At 36.1% G+C, this 12,866-nt stretch overlaps 1 protein-coding gene across 3 annotated transcripts; it reads left to right on the top strand.

Annotated features, from left to right (window-relative positions):
- Positions 1-2,135: 2,135 nt before the first annotated feature.
- On the top strand, positions 2,136-7,279 carry LOC114171547 (homeobox-leucine zipper protein HDG5-like). Of its 3 annotated transcripts, none has more exons than XM_028056501.1 (12): positions 2,136-2,252; positions 2,465-2,696; positions 2,789-2,949; positions 3,103-3,220; positions 3,909-4,100; positions 4,378-4,851; positions 5,089-5,190; positions 5,278-5,490; positions 5,601-5,769; positions 5,856-6,124; positions 6,203-6,298; positions 6,387-7,279. In XM_028056501.1, the coding sequence occupies exons 2-12, from the start codon at positions 2,559-2,561 to the stop codon at positions 6,828-6,830; spliced, it is 2,376 nt and encodes a 791-aa protein (XP_027912302.1). In that variant the 5' UTR covers positions 2,136-2,252; positions 2,465-2,558; the 3' UTR covers positions 6,831-7,279. The 3 variants fall into 3 exon arrangements, with proteins under 3 accessions (XP_027912302.1, XP_027912297.1, XP_027912299.1); XM_028056496.1 differs by having other exon boundaries at positions 2,786-2,949; XM_028056498.1 differs by having other exon boundaries at positions 2,148-2,252; positions 2,471-2,696; positions 2,786-2,949.
- The last annotated feature ends 5,587 nt before the right edge of the window (positions 7,280-12,866 follow it).

Genomic DNA, 12,866 nt, shown 5'->3' with positions numbered 1-12,866 from the left:
ACTTTTATTTTTAAAAAAAGCATTTATTAGATTAAAAAACTAGTATTTAACACTCAGTTGTTTTTTATTAGAAGAATTTGTTGTATGACATAAAAGTTGAAAAAACAAAAGTACCGAAAACTGATAACAGTGAATAATAGTGAAGGAGGAATAGGATTAACATAAAGCATAACAGACATTAGAGGTGTATAACTGGTTTTAATTTGATAATTAACAATAAGTTTACTCCATTTAGTAACTCTCGTTGAATTAAGTGTGTGGAAGTTACAGATTGACTTTGAAAGAAGAAGGTTTTATTTTACGTAGCGAATGAAAAAAGTAAGAGTTTTTGTGGCATGTTGTTGTTGTCCTTAATGAAATGAATTTGGGAAAATGAAGGCATAGAATGATTCCAGATGAAGAAAGATGAACAGAAATGAAAGCTTAAGGAAGAAATAAGAAAGGTTTGAAGGGCGCATAAGATAAGATAAGAAATGGTTTGAAAGCAACATAAGTTGACATATTTGACCCAACCATAACCCAGGAACTTGGGCTCCCCTCATCATGCAAAATTTAAATCTGTTGCAGAATGATCATAATTAAGTTTCCAAGGCAATTAAAAACCCTGTCTAGTTCCTCCACCAAAATTTAATTCCCTAGAGCCTTTCCATCCATGGCGTGGTCCCCACCTGAAAGGGACTCCCTTCCATCTCACTGCTTTCAGTGTCAAACCTCAATAAATAACTCACCCTTTCCACCATGCAAAATCTCCAACGTCAATCTTTCTCTTTCAACTCCCCCCCAACAAAACAATTTCTCAATTTCCCCATCCCACCATTTTATTTTTAAATTAAAATTATTTTTTAACGATTTCATTTTGACAACTTTATCTTACAATATGAGATGATATTTTTTAAGTGTTTTTTCACCTTTTTATATTTAGAAAATTATCTTTTAACAAAGTTTTGTTAACAAACTTTTGACAACGTGATGGTATTGAAAGAAATGTTGGTATGACTTGAAAGAAAAAAAAAAGTTTGGTGTAAGTTGAAAAGTAGATTTTGTCAAATTTATATATTTTTTTGTCAAAATATCATAGTTTTTTTCATTTTTTCATTTATTTATATTTTAAAACCAGTTAAAAGATGTCATCTCAGATCATAAAAAAAATATTATAAAAATGGATAATGATATTATAACTCTCATATTTTAACTCTTATTTTGTATTTCTTGATCTGGCTTAGTGTGGATCATTGATTAATATACTACTATTCTCTCTTTGAAAAAGATCAATTGTCCATACTAAACCACGTAAGAAGATAAAGGATGAAAATCAAAGTATATTTTTTTTTATAAAAATTTAATTGTTAAAATATCATTGTCCATTTTAAAATTACCCTTTCACATTATCTAAAATTCTTACAACTTTTTACACACATAGAATAAATTTGTCTCAATATTATAAAAAAATAAATTAAATAAATCACTTTGACTCGTAATTATTTCACAAGTAAAGTAAGAAAAATTCACAAAATTTATATGTGAATTTCTGAGTCAAAATTAGAATATATTTTTTATGTCGTTATAACTTCTAACGGTTTCTATGCATTTAAAATTAAAGTTGTATGAATTCCACATAACTTAATCCATGAGTCATAATCTTTTTCAAACTTATCCACTTTGTGCAAAAATTTGCCCCACTTATGTAAAAAAAAAACTTCAATCACTCTTAAAATAATTTTTTACTTAACCATTATTGTAAATAAAAAACGGGGAGTGAAAATGCACACACAGGGTTCAACTTTTGTTCTTATCGCATCCACGGAAGATCTCTCCCAATCCGAACTCTTTTCTTCCCATGTCCTATCTGGAGACAAGAGGGCGCGTGTGATGCAGACTCTAGGTGTGGTGGAGTGCAAGGAGGCAGAAGCGCGTGGGGAGGAGTTGAAAGGAAAAAAGGTTTGACTTTGGCGAAGGGTGTGGGAAACGTTTGGAATGGCCATTAAGAGAGCAGCACGTGGCATGTAACAGCCGACGGAGTAAGTGGCAGTGATCGGTTTCTGTGGACCTGCACTTACCATTCACAGTAAATTATTCAATTAACCGATTTATTACAACACAGTACTATCAATGTGAGCATTATATTATGTGAGAGAGCAACACAAAGAAACTAGGATAAGGAGGGATCAAGAGAAAACAGAGGGTCCCCTTTTGTGTGTGTTGTGTGCGTGTGTCACACAACTCTTCTCTCAACTCAACTAAGATCACTTCTGGTATGTTCTACCAAAACTTTTCTGACTTTTGTTTTTTTCGTGTGACATGCTAAAAAATCTTTCTAAGATTCGTTGGTTTGGTTGGTCGGTTGTGTAGCGTAGGAATATTTTACGCTGTTGTGGTTTCGGGGTTGAATGAGAATGTTTTTGATGGTTTAAAGGTTTTTATTGTTTGGATTCTGATATGGGAAAGTTTTGCTGTGGGGTGTTAGAGACAGGTTTGGCTCAACTGAAGTAAGGTTTGGTTTGGTTCGCTTTATCTCTCTCTTAGCACGTTAAAAATAGTACAAACACAGGTGAAGAAGAATGTATGGGGATTGCCAAGTTATGTCAAGTATGGGAGGGAACGTAGTAGTGAACTCCGATACTCTCTTTTCCTCCTCGATCCAGAACTCTAACTTCAACTTCATCCCCACCATGCCTTTTCAACCTTTTCCTTCCATGGTAATTAACTGTTTTTTTCCTCTTTTCTTTTTGCATGCTTCTGTTAAATCTTTTTCTTCTTTTGATTTCTTCCACTTCTGTTTCTGAAGCAGAAGGAAGAAGATGTGATGCTGCGAGGGAAGGAAGAGATGGAGAGTGGGTCGGGAAGTGAACAGGTTGAAGATAAGTCAGGGAATGAACAAGAGAGTGAACAACCCACAAAGAAGAAACGCTATCACAGGCACACTGCTCGCCAGATCCAAGAAATGGAAGCGTAAGAATATGTTCTATGATTCTAGATCTCTCTTTCTCTTTCTCTCTTTCCCTTATTCTTCTCTCTCTCTTTTGTTTTCTTGCTATGAAACGGAAATCGAAGGCTTTAACTTGTTGTTCATTGCTTGTTGCATGTGTAATGTAACTTTGGCAGTTTGTTCAAGGAATGTCCTCACCCAGATGATAAACAGAGGCTGAAACTGAGCCATGAATTGGGCCTGAAACCGCGCCAGGTCAAGTTCTGGTTCCAGAACCGTCGAACCCAGATGAAGGTACGCTGAAACTTAATTACCATTCTTCTTCTCAGCTTCCATTAAAAACGTTCACTTTTACTACCTTATAATAATCAAACCAAACCCTAAACTGTATTCATGCTCTTAATTCCACCCATTAAATCTAACGTATACTGCTAGCACGTTTCCCAATGAAACCGCGTTTACTTCCCTTGCATTAAAACTTTCCTATGCCCTAATAAACAGCTACATAGACAGTGAGAGATAAATACATTGCAGGTAAATAGATTAAAAAAAAAAAGCCATCATGTATAAATATTAATATATTTATATATATGGCAATAAATAAAAGAAGAAAAAGAAAAGGAAGAGGGGAAACTCTCATTTACTTGTGGTTCTTGGTAAGTCCATCATACAGTCTGTATTCCATTAATGTACGCATTAAACCCTACCTGTCCCAAGTGGTCTCGAACGGTACTCATATTTATTGCTATTATCATTACGGTTTTAGGGTTTGAATGGATGATGGAGGGTCTTCAGTCTTCTCTTTCTCCTCCATAAATTTTGATAGCATTTATGTTGAAGGATTTCGCGAATTATATACATCAAGATTATACCCTCATTCATTACTATACGTGCTGTAAGACTACGAAACATACGGAAGAGTCTTTGGTTGTTTTGCTTTAACCATTAATTCATGTTTGATTTTATCAATTCTGGGAAATAGGCACAACAAGATCGTGCAGATAATATCATACTTAGAGCCGAGAATGAGACTCTAAAGAGTGAGAACTATCGTCTACAAGCTGCACTGCGTAACGTTATGTGTCCCAATTGTGGTGGCCAATGCATAATGGGTGCTGATCTGGGTTTGGATGAACACCAACTTCGCATGGAAAATGCCCGGTTAAGAGAAGAGGTATATTTACCATTATCACACTGAACAAATGTTTGCTCAAATTTTCGTGTTGATGTATGAACCGGCTTAAAATTTTGGAACGTTGAAAAAATAGTCCACAAAACGAGAAATTAACGTTTAACTTATATAATAAATACATTAGAAGTTATACTATTTTGATTAATTAGTAATGCATACAGAAATTAAACGCTAAAAGAGGTTTTACGTTATTACTCTTGAATTAAGTTATGTAAACTTAAACTTTAATTTACAATTAACGTTAATGTTGATTTTGCAGTTAGAACGCGTGTGTTGCCTCACTTCAAGGTACACTGGGCGTTCATTACAAACAATGACAGCAGGTCCAACTCTCATGGCCCCTTCATTGGATTTGGATATGAACATATATCCAAGGCACTATTCGGATCCTGTTGCTCCGTGCACAGAAATGATTCCTGTGCCAATGTTGCCTCCCGAAGCTTCACCATTTGCGGAGGGTGGAGGAATCTTGATGGAAGAAGAAAAGTCTCTGGCCTTAGAGCTCGCGGCTTCTTCCATGGCAGAACTTGTGAAGATGTGTCAGACAAACGAGCCGCTTTGGATCCGAAGCAGTGATGGTGAAAGGGAAGTGTTGAATTTCGAAGAGCACGCAAGGATATTTCCTTGGCCTCAGAATCTCAAGCAGCGAAGTGAACTGAGAACTGAAGCTAGCCGTGACACTTCTGTGGTTATAATGAACAGCGTCACTCTTGTTGACGCGTTCCTTGATGGTGTAAGTCATCGCTGAATTTTAACACTTTTTTCATTCTGCGTAAACCCTTTTCTCTCATCTAAAAAAATGAAGTGTCATTCACTTTAATCTTATTTCAGGAACCTTTGGTTTATTTCTATAGTTTTCTTCTCCACCTTTAATATATAACATTTCACAAAAAGTATGAAATTTAAGTTTTATGAAGTTAAACCTTAACTATAATGAAAGTTCTTTCTTTTTCTTTCCCCCTTCTATTAGCAAAAATGGATGGAATTGTTTCCAACAATCGTGTCTCGAGCAAAAACTGTCCAAATCATATCTTCTGGTGCTTCTGGTCATGCAAGCGGGACTCTTCAGCTGGTAAGTATGTTGCTTGTAAGTATTGAATTGCTAGCGTGGTATATAATTTAGCTAGGTTACTGATAAATTGGTTGTATATTTTTTTAGATGTACGCAGAATTTCAAGTTCTTTCTCCATTGGTGTCCACTCGCGAGACTCATTTTCTTCGTTATTGTCAACAAAATGCTGAGGAAGGAACCTGGGCCATTGTTGATTTTCCTGTTGACAACTTTCACCAAAATTTTCACCCTTCTTATCCCAAATACTGCAGGAGATCCTCTGGTTGCGTGATTCAAGATATGCCAAATGGGTATTCAAGGGTAAGTCCTAGCCCCATTGGTGCATTCTAATTATTTCATTCCCTGCATTTTCTGGATATGCATGTCTAATTTCATCATTCTGCTTCGATTCTGTGTATTTATCAATGTAGGTAACATGGGTTGAGCATGCAAAAATAGAAGAGAAACCCGTGCATCAGATATTCAGCAACTATGTATACAGTGGAATGGCATTCGGAGCACAGCGTTGGTTAGGAGTTTTGCAGAGACAATGCGAGAGGGTCGCGAGCCTCATGGCCAGAAACATATCAGATCTTGGAGGTTCTCAAAATCTTATCTCCCTAGTCTTAATAACTTTTCAACAATTATGTATATGATAATAACCTGTGAGGCGTATACAATTGCAGTGATACCTTCGCCAGAAGCGCGAAAGAACTTGATGAAACTAGCCCAAAGAATGATAAAAACGTTTGGCCTTAACATGAGTACCTCTGGGGGTCAATCGTGGACAGCTATATCAGATTCCCCTGAAGACACAGTTAGAATCACAACAAGGAAAGTCACAGAGCCTGGTCAACCTAATGGTGTGATTCTAAGTGCTGTTTCAACCACTTGGTTGCCCTATTCTCATACCAAGGTCTTTGATCTCCTCAGGGACGAACGTCACAGATCTCAGGTAGTGCAAACTTTGCAATTCAATTTCAACTCTTAAGGTCAAGTAATGAACACCCGAGTCTTTTTTTTTCTTTTACAGATGGATGCTCTTTCCAACGGGAACTCATTGAATGAGGTGGCTCACATTGCAAATGGTTCACATCCAGGAAACTGCATTTCACTTCTTCGCATAAATGTAAGATCATTTGCCAAATCAAATAAAATACAAGTTAAAGTTTTTGAATTCTAAACCTTAGGTTATTTATTGGTACAAATATATGCAGGTAGCAAGCAACTCATCCCAGAACGTAGAGCTAATGCTGCAAGAGAGTTGCACCGACCAGTCTGGAAGCTTGGTGGTGTACACCACCATTGATGTGGATTCGATCCAGCTAGCCATGAGTGGCGAGGACCCTTCTTGCATTGCCCTTCTCCCCCAAGGCTTCATGATAGTGCCGATGCTATCATCACCCAACGTTGACACACCCATCAATGCTAACTCCTCAGAGCCTCCATCTCTCAACCCAGGTTGCCTCCTAACCATGGGGCTGCAAGTTCTCGCCAGCACAATCCCTTCTGCAAAGCTCAACCTCTCGAGTGTCACGGCCATCAACAACCACCTCTGCAACACCTTGCACCAAATCGAAGCTGCTCTTTCCAGTAGCAGTGAGAATGGCACCAATTTCCTTTGCACTGAACCCACTTCCAGTGCACCTCCAAAGCAGTGAAGTGAGAAGTCACAAAATGGTTCCTTTACCCGAGTTTTGTTTACCCTTTTGGATTTGTGAGGTTGTGGTTGCAGGCAGAGGAAGTAGTGAGAGTGGAAGAATGAGGTTATGGGGGAAAGCAGTAACGAGGGTAAGAGTGGTTTAGAATAAAAATGGGTTTGAGTGGGGATTATTAGGTAGGGAAGTGTGTGATGAATGGATTTGTGTTGTAAGAATTGAGAAACAATGTGGAATGGCATGAATTTATGTGTGTGAGGGTAGAGGGACTGAGGGAGTCAAGAGCGCACCAGATAGTACCTTAGGCTTTGCAGTGAGGCCATGGCCTCACCACTCAGCATGGGTGCTGTGGTTCGGGAATTGACTCTTGTTTCTATGTCAGCCTCTATTGTCTTTATTTTGATGCTTATCATGATTCAACTTTGCTTAATTTACCTGTTTATGTTTTTCTCTCCTTTTCATCTTCTCTTTCTTCTCAAAACCTTACCTTCACAACTCTTGATATACATATGCAATTGTCATTTCATATAGGTTGTTTTTTGAAATCGTTTTTGTTTTCATTCTTCTGTATATGTTATTATGCCCTTCTATTTCACTGCACCCTTTAACATTTTCTTGCAAAGGCGTAGTTTATTTTGGGTTCAACTCCTTTCATACTTGAACTTTTTTATTTTTCTAAAAACATTAGTTATGGTGAGTTCGATTGAGTTTATAACTCAATCATTCATAGACTCTGTCTTTCTTAACAAACAATAAGGGAAATGGATTTAGGGAAAATAAACTTAGTAGCTTTGAAGGGGCTTTGAAGGATAGGGAAAAAGTTGCCTCATAAAAGAGAGACATTTAGGGTAGGGTATGATATCAGAGTTGGGTTATTTTTTTTTATTTTTATAATATTGGAAGGAAGTTTCACATCAATTAAAGATAAAGTTAATTTAGAGTATATATATGAGTATAGATCTTGTCTTACAAGTCATTTTTGTGGGATTGAATTATTTTTAAAGTTCACCTTTTAAAATAATATTAAAGTCATAGGCGAGAGTCTATCTTATCAAATCTATTGTTTCTTGAGTTTATTGTGTTACATATTATCGAAAGATTTGTTATTTGTTTGACCTATCATGTTATCATTGTTGAACCGCTATCAGATTATTCATTGATATTTAATTTTATACTCAAGATATTTGTTTCGGTGAGTGTGAGAGAATTACATCACACATATAAGACTACTTTATATTATATATAAGAATGTGCAAATCTAACTTTGATTTTATGTTTCTTAGCCAATAATGAAAACTGAGAGAAATCCAAGAGGTCGGGACAATCAGAATAAAGACCCTAGAGAAAGGAAAAAGGCATAATACTTCTATCTAATCCACATCTATTATTTTTTTTCAGAACAATTTACTTTACCCCCTCATGTAGAATTCTTTTTGTTTTAACTCATTCCTTCATAGAACCATCTTTTTCTTCTGAAAATGTAGTTTCTTCAACTCAGCCCTTTTTAAAGTTGAGTCGTTCATGCTTTGCTTAGACACTAGTTGCAAGAAAAAACAAAATAAAGTTATCATAAAGAAAAAAAAAAACAAAAAGTGTGTATATATATATATATATATATATATATATATGAAAGTTTAATTTAATTACTATAATAATGTATATTTTTGAAGAATAACTTTGGATAGTTTGATGTTTAAAATTAGTCAAACACAATATTAATGATTAAACACCAGAAATTCCCACCAATAATTATTAACAAAAACCTCTATTTTAAAAATTGAATCGAACTGACCTGTAAGCTTGGAAAACCAATTACATAACTGATTTAAATAAATTATAAAACTCATCTTAGGATAGGGGAAAGAATATCGGAAAATCGATTGAAACCGAGTTATTAAAAATATTAGTAATTCGTTATTTTTTTTCTTAATCAATATAAAATATTATTATTTTTAGTCTGTATATAAATTTATAGTTACTGATAAATATTGATATATTATTAAAAATCCAATTTGAACATATTTTATTTAAAATTTTATAAAAAAATTAAATGTTAATATATCGTAAAGTTATGGTTTATTTTAGTACTTTTAAACAAATGTACTATAATATTATTATATTATTATAAATTTTTATTAATATCGTTTTGATCCGAATAATTATAGTTAAACAATTAAAAGTCTTAATTAATTTTTGAGTTGAATATGTTTTTTTGTCCCTTAACTTTTAGTGAATTTTAGAATTAGTCTATTTCGAAACTTTGGACCAATTTAGTCTTTCATATCTCAAAATACGTGAATTTAGTCCTTTTAATCAAATTTTGTTAAGTTTATTTGACAGTTCAAGCACCTTCCATAACAGTATCTGACTTAACATTAAAGTTAAACAATTAAAAGTCTTAATTAATTTTTGAGTTGAATATGTTTTTTTGTTCCTTAACTTTTAGTGAATTTTAGAATTAGTCTATTTCGAAACTTTGGACCAATTTAGTCTTTCATATCTCAAAATACGTGAATTTAGTCCTTTTAATCAAATTTTGTTAAGTTTATTTGACAGTTCAAGCACCTTCCATAACAGTATCTGACTTAACATTAAAGCAAAAATGTGTCAAACAGTATACACAACTCAAATACATTTATGCAATGCGTACGAAACATCAAATAAACCTAACAAAATTTGATTAAAATGACTAAATCCACATATTTCGAAAGATGAAATATTAAATTAGTCCAAAATTTCAAAATGGATTCCAAAATTTACTGAAAATTAAGGGACGAAAAACATATTTAACCCTTAATTTTTTTTAACTCATTCGGTACCTAATAACAATTAAAAAAAAAAAAACTCAATATTTGACAACTCATGATATTGTGTATTGCTTTGATACGTTGATGGAAAACGTGAGTATTGATATCAAGTTTGATAAAAAAAAAACATATTTATTATAGAAATTAAATTGTGAGGGTATTATATTATTTTTTCCATAGAAAATATACGGTAGAAAATACAAAAAAACATGTAAAATGTTTAATGAAAGGAAAAATAAGAGTGTGTTTGGATAGAGCATTTTAATGAAGTAATTCATTTTTTTGAAGAATTTAGATTTCTTTGTAATGAAGTGCTTTGTTTGGATACAAAAATTAAAAAGCATTTCAAATGCAAGCATTTTTTTGAGGAATTTCAATTAGCTAAATTAATAGAAATTCAAATGCCCTCAAAATAGGTGGAATTTAAAATTCTTCTCACTCAACCTCACATTCTAAACTCTTTGGTAGGCCCGGTGACACAAACGGGACCGACGATTCAGACGGGTCCGACAACCCGAATGGGCTCGATGATCCAGACGGGTCCGACGACTCAAACAGGGCCGACGACCCAAACGGGTCCAACGACCCGAATGGGCTCGACGATCCAAACGGGTTCGACGACCCAGACAAACCCAACGGGCCCGACGATCCAAACGGGCACGACGAACCAAACGGGTTCGACGACCTAAATGGGCTCGATGATCCAGACGAGCCCGTCCGTCGACCCGGACAGGCCTGACGACCCAGAATGGCCCGACGACTCGGATGAAGCATACTATCCGGACAAGACCAACGATCTGACAGGCCCGAAAATCCAAACGGGCCCGACGACCCGGAAGAGCCTGACGACCTGGATGGGCCCTACGACACGGACTGCCCGTTGACCCGAACGGGCGCTTCCAAACCGTCGAGTCCGACGACCCGGACGAGCCCGACAACCTAGAAGGGTCTAACGACCTGGACGGGCCCGACAACCCGGTCGGACCCTTCCAAACCGTCAAGCCCGACGATCCAGACGGGCCCGACGACATGGACGGTCCCAACGACACAAACAGGCCCAACGACTTGGACGAGTCAAACTATCTGGACGAGCCCGACGATCCAGATGGGCCCGACGGTTTGGAAGGCTCGTCCGAGTCGTCAGACCTGTCCAGGTCGTCGAGCCCGTCCGGGTCGTCGGATCCGTCCGTGTCGTCGGGCCCTTCTTGATCGTCGGGTTTCCAAATTTATCATGAACTCAAAACATAATTAAGCCTAACATAAATATTGTTAAAATTAAATTTTATCTCACAATAAATTCAATTTTTTTTTCCAAACAAGAAATTGAAATGTAAGGTATTTTAATTTCCTCATCCAAACAAATTATTTAAAAAATGAATGGAATTTAATTGCAAGCAATTCAAATGCAAAACATTTCAATTTCTAAACATTGTTGAAATGCTTCATCCAAACACAAGGTAAAGGTGGGGTATAAAACTAAAGCCGAAAGAATAATGAAGTTAAATGGTGCAAAACAAATGTTTAAAGAATAATGAAGGTGTTACAAAAATAAGAATTTTATTGTTTTTTTATACAGAAGGTGCAAAACTAATGTTAGTAATTGGACTTGAGCATAAGATCTTCTAGCCCAGACTCATTTGGGCTTAAAATTGCATACTTTACTGGGGGCCCTGCTACTGTAACGGTCGTTTTAATTGACACTTCTCCCTCTTACTTATGCAGTCCTCTTTCGTCTTTTTCTTTCAAAGTATACTCTATTCTTTCTCTATCATGCCTAATATTTTTCTCCCTCAAAAGGCCCTCACCTCTCTTTTCACTAAAACATATTTCACATGCGAATATTCAAATGCACCCTGTATAGTACGGGTGATCATGGATTAGATTTTTAATGATTCAATTCACATCCATTTTGGATCCAAATAATTGGATTAGATTTTCGATCCAATTTTTTTTTTCAAAAAAAATATATTGGATTTTTTAAAAATCCAGATCCAAATATTTAGATTAAGTTTAAATCCAGATCTAAATATTTGGATCAAGTTCAAAATCCAAAATATATTTTTCATAAAATAAATTCAAATTAAATTTTTTAAAACTTGTGTCCATAGGGCTGACACTATAGAATTTGACAGATTTTTTATCGGGGCCAATGAGGCCAAATTTCAGCATGGGATGAACTTTGATGACTTTCGAACGAATTTCGGTCGGGGACGACGTGACCAAATTTGGGCCAAGGTCGACTACAAAATTTCAGTCGAGATCAACTTGATTGGATTCAACTGAATTTTGGCCAGGGCCGATTTTGCCTAATACGACCAAATTTTGGCCAAAGCCGACTTAGCCAAATATGGTCACATTTGGGCCAGGGCTTGATCAGTTAAATTTTGTCACGATTGACTCTACTAACTTCTTCGACCGGGACCGACTTGACTGAACATATCCAATTTTCTATCACAGCCGACTAAGTTGAATATAGTCAAATTTTGTTCAGGACTTACTCGACCGAATACGGCTAAGTTTGGGCTAGTGCCGACTCGACCAAATTTTGGTCATGACCAACACGACTGAATTTGGCCAAATTTAGGTCAGGACCGACTCGCCTAAATATGACCAAATTTCGGTCGTGATCAAGTCTGCCGAATACGACGAAATTCAGGCCAGGACCAACTCGGTCAAATTTTGGTCGAGGCCAACACGATCGAATTTTGACCGGAGCTGACTCGTCTGAATTTGACCGAATTTCGATCGTGGCCGACTCAGTTGAATACGGCCAAATTTCGATCATGACCGACTCATTTGAATACGGCAAAATTTCATCCTAGGCTGTCTCAACTGAATACAACCAAATTTGGGTCAGGGTCGACTCAGCCAAATCGGGGCTAACTCGATTGAATTCGATCGAATTTTGATTGGAGCCAACTTTTGGTCGCGGTTGTCTCGGCCGAATACGGTCAAATTTTTTCTAGGTCTACTCAGCCCAATGCACTTAAATTTGGATCGGGGTGAACTCAACCGACTACTTTCAAATTTTATCTAGGACCAGCTGAGCCAAGTTTTGATCGGGACCGACTTGACAAAATTTGACCTAATTCAGCCAAATTTTGTATAGGGTCACACCAACAAAATTGGGCTAGTCCATCTCAACCTTTAGCCTAAACTAACCAAAAATATAAACTGAAAATTTGAATTAGATATTTTGGAATATCCATTTTGAAAATCTAGATTTAGAGTA

This window comes from Vigna unguiculata, chromosome 2 (genome assembly GCF_004118075.2).
Source record: "Vigna unguiculata cultivar IT97K-499-35 chromosome 2, ASM411807v1, whole genome shotgun sequence".
NCBI classification, from domain to species: Eukaryota; Viridiplantae; Streptophyta; class Magnoliopsida; order Fabales; family Fabaceae; genus Vigna; species Vigna unguiculata.
The sequence above is the reverse complement of the archived record's forward strand: the minus strand, read 5'-3'. Positions and strand labels throughout refer to the sequence as shown.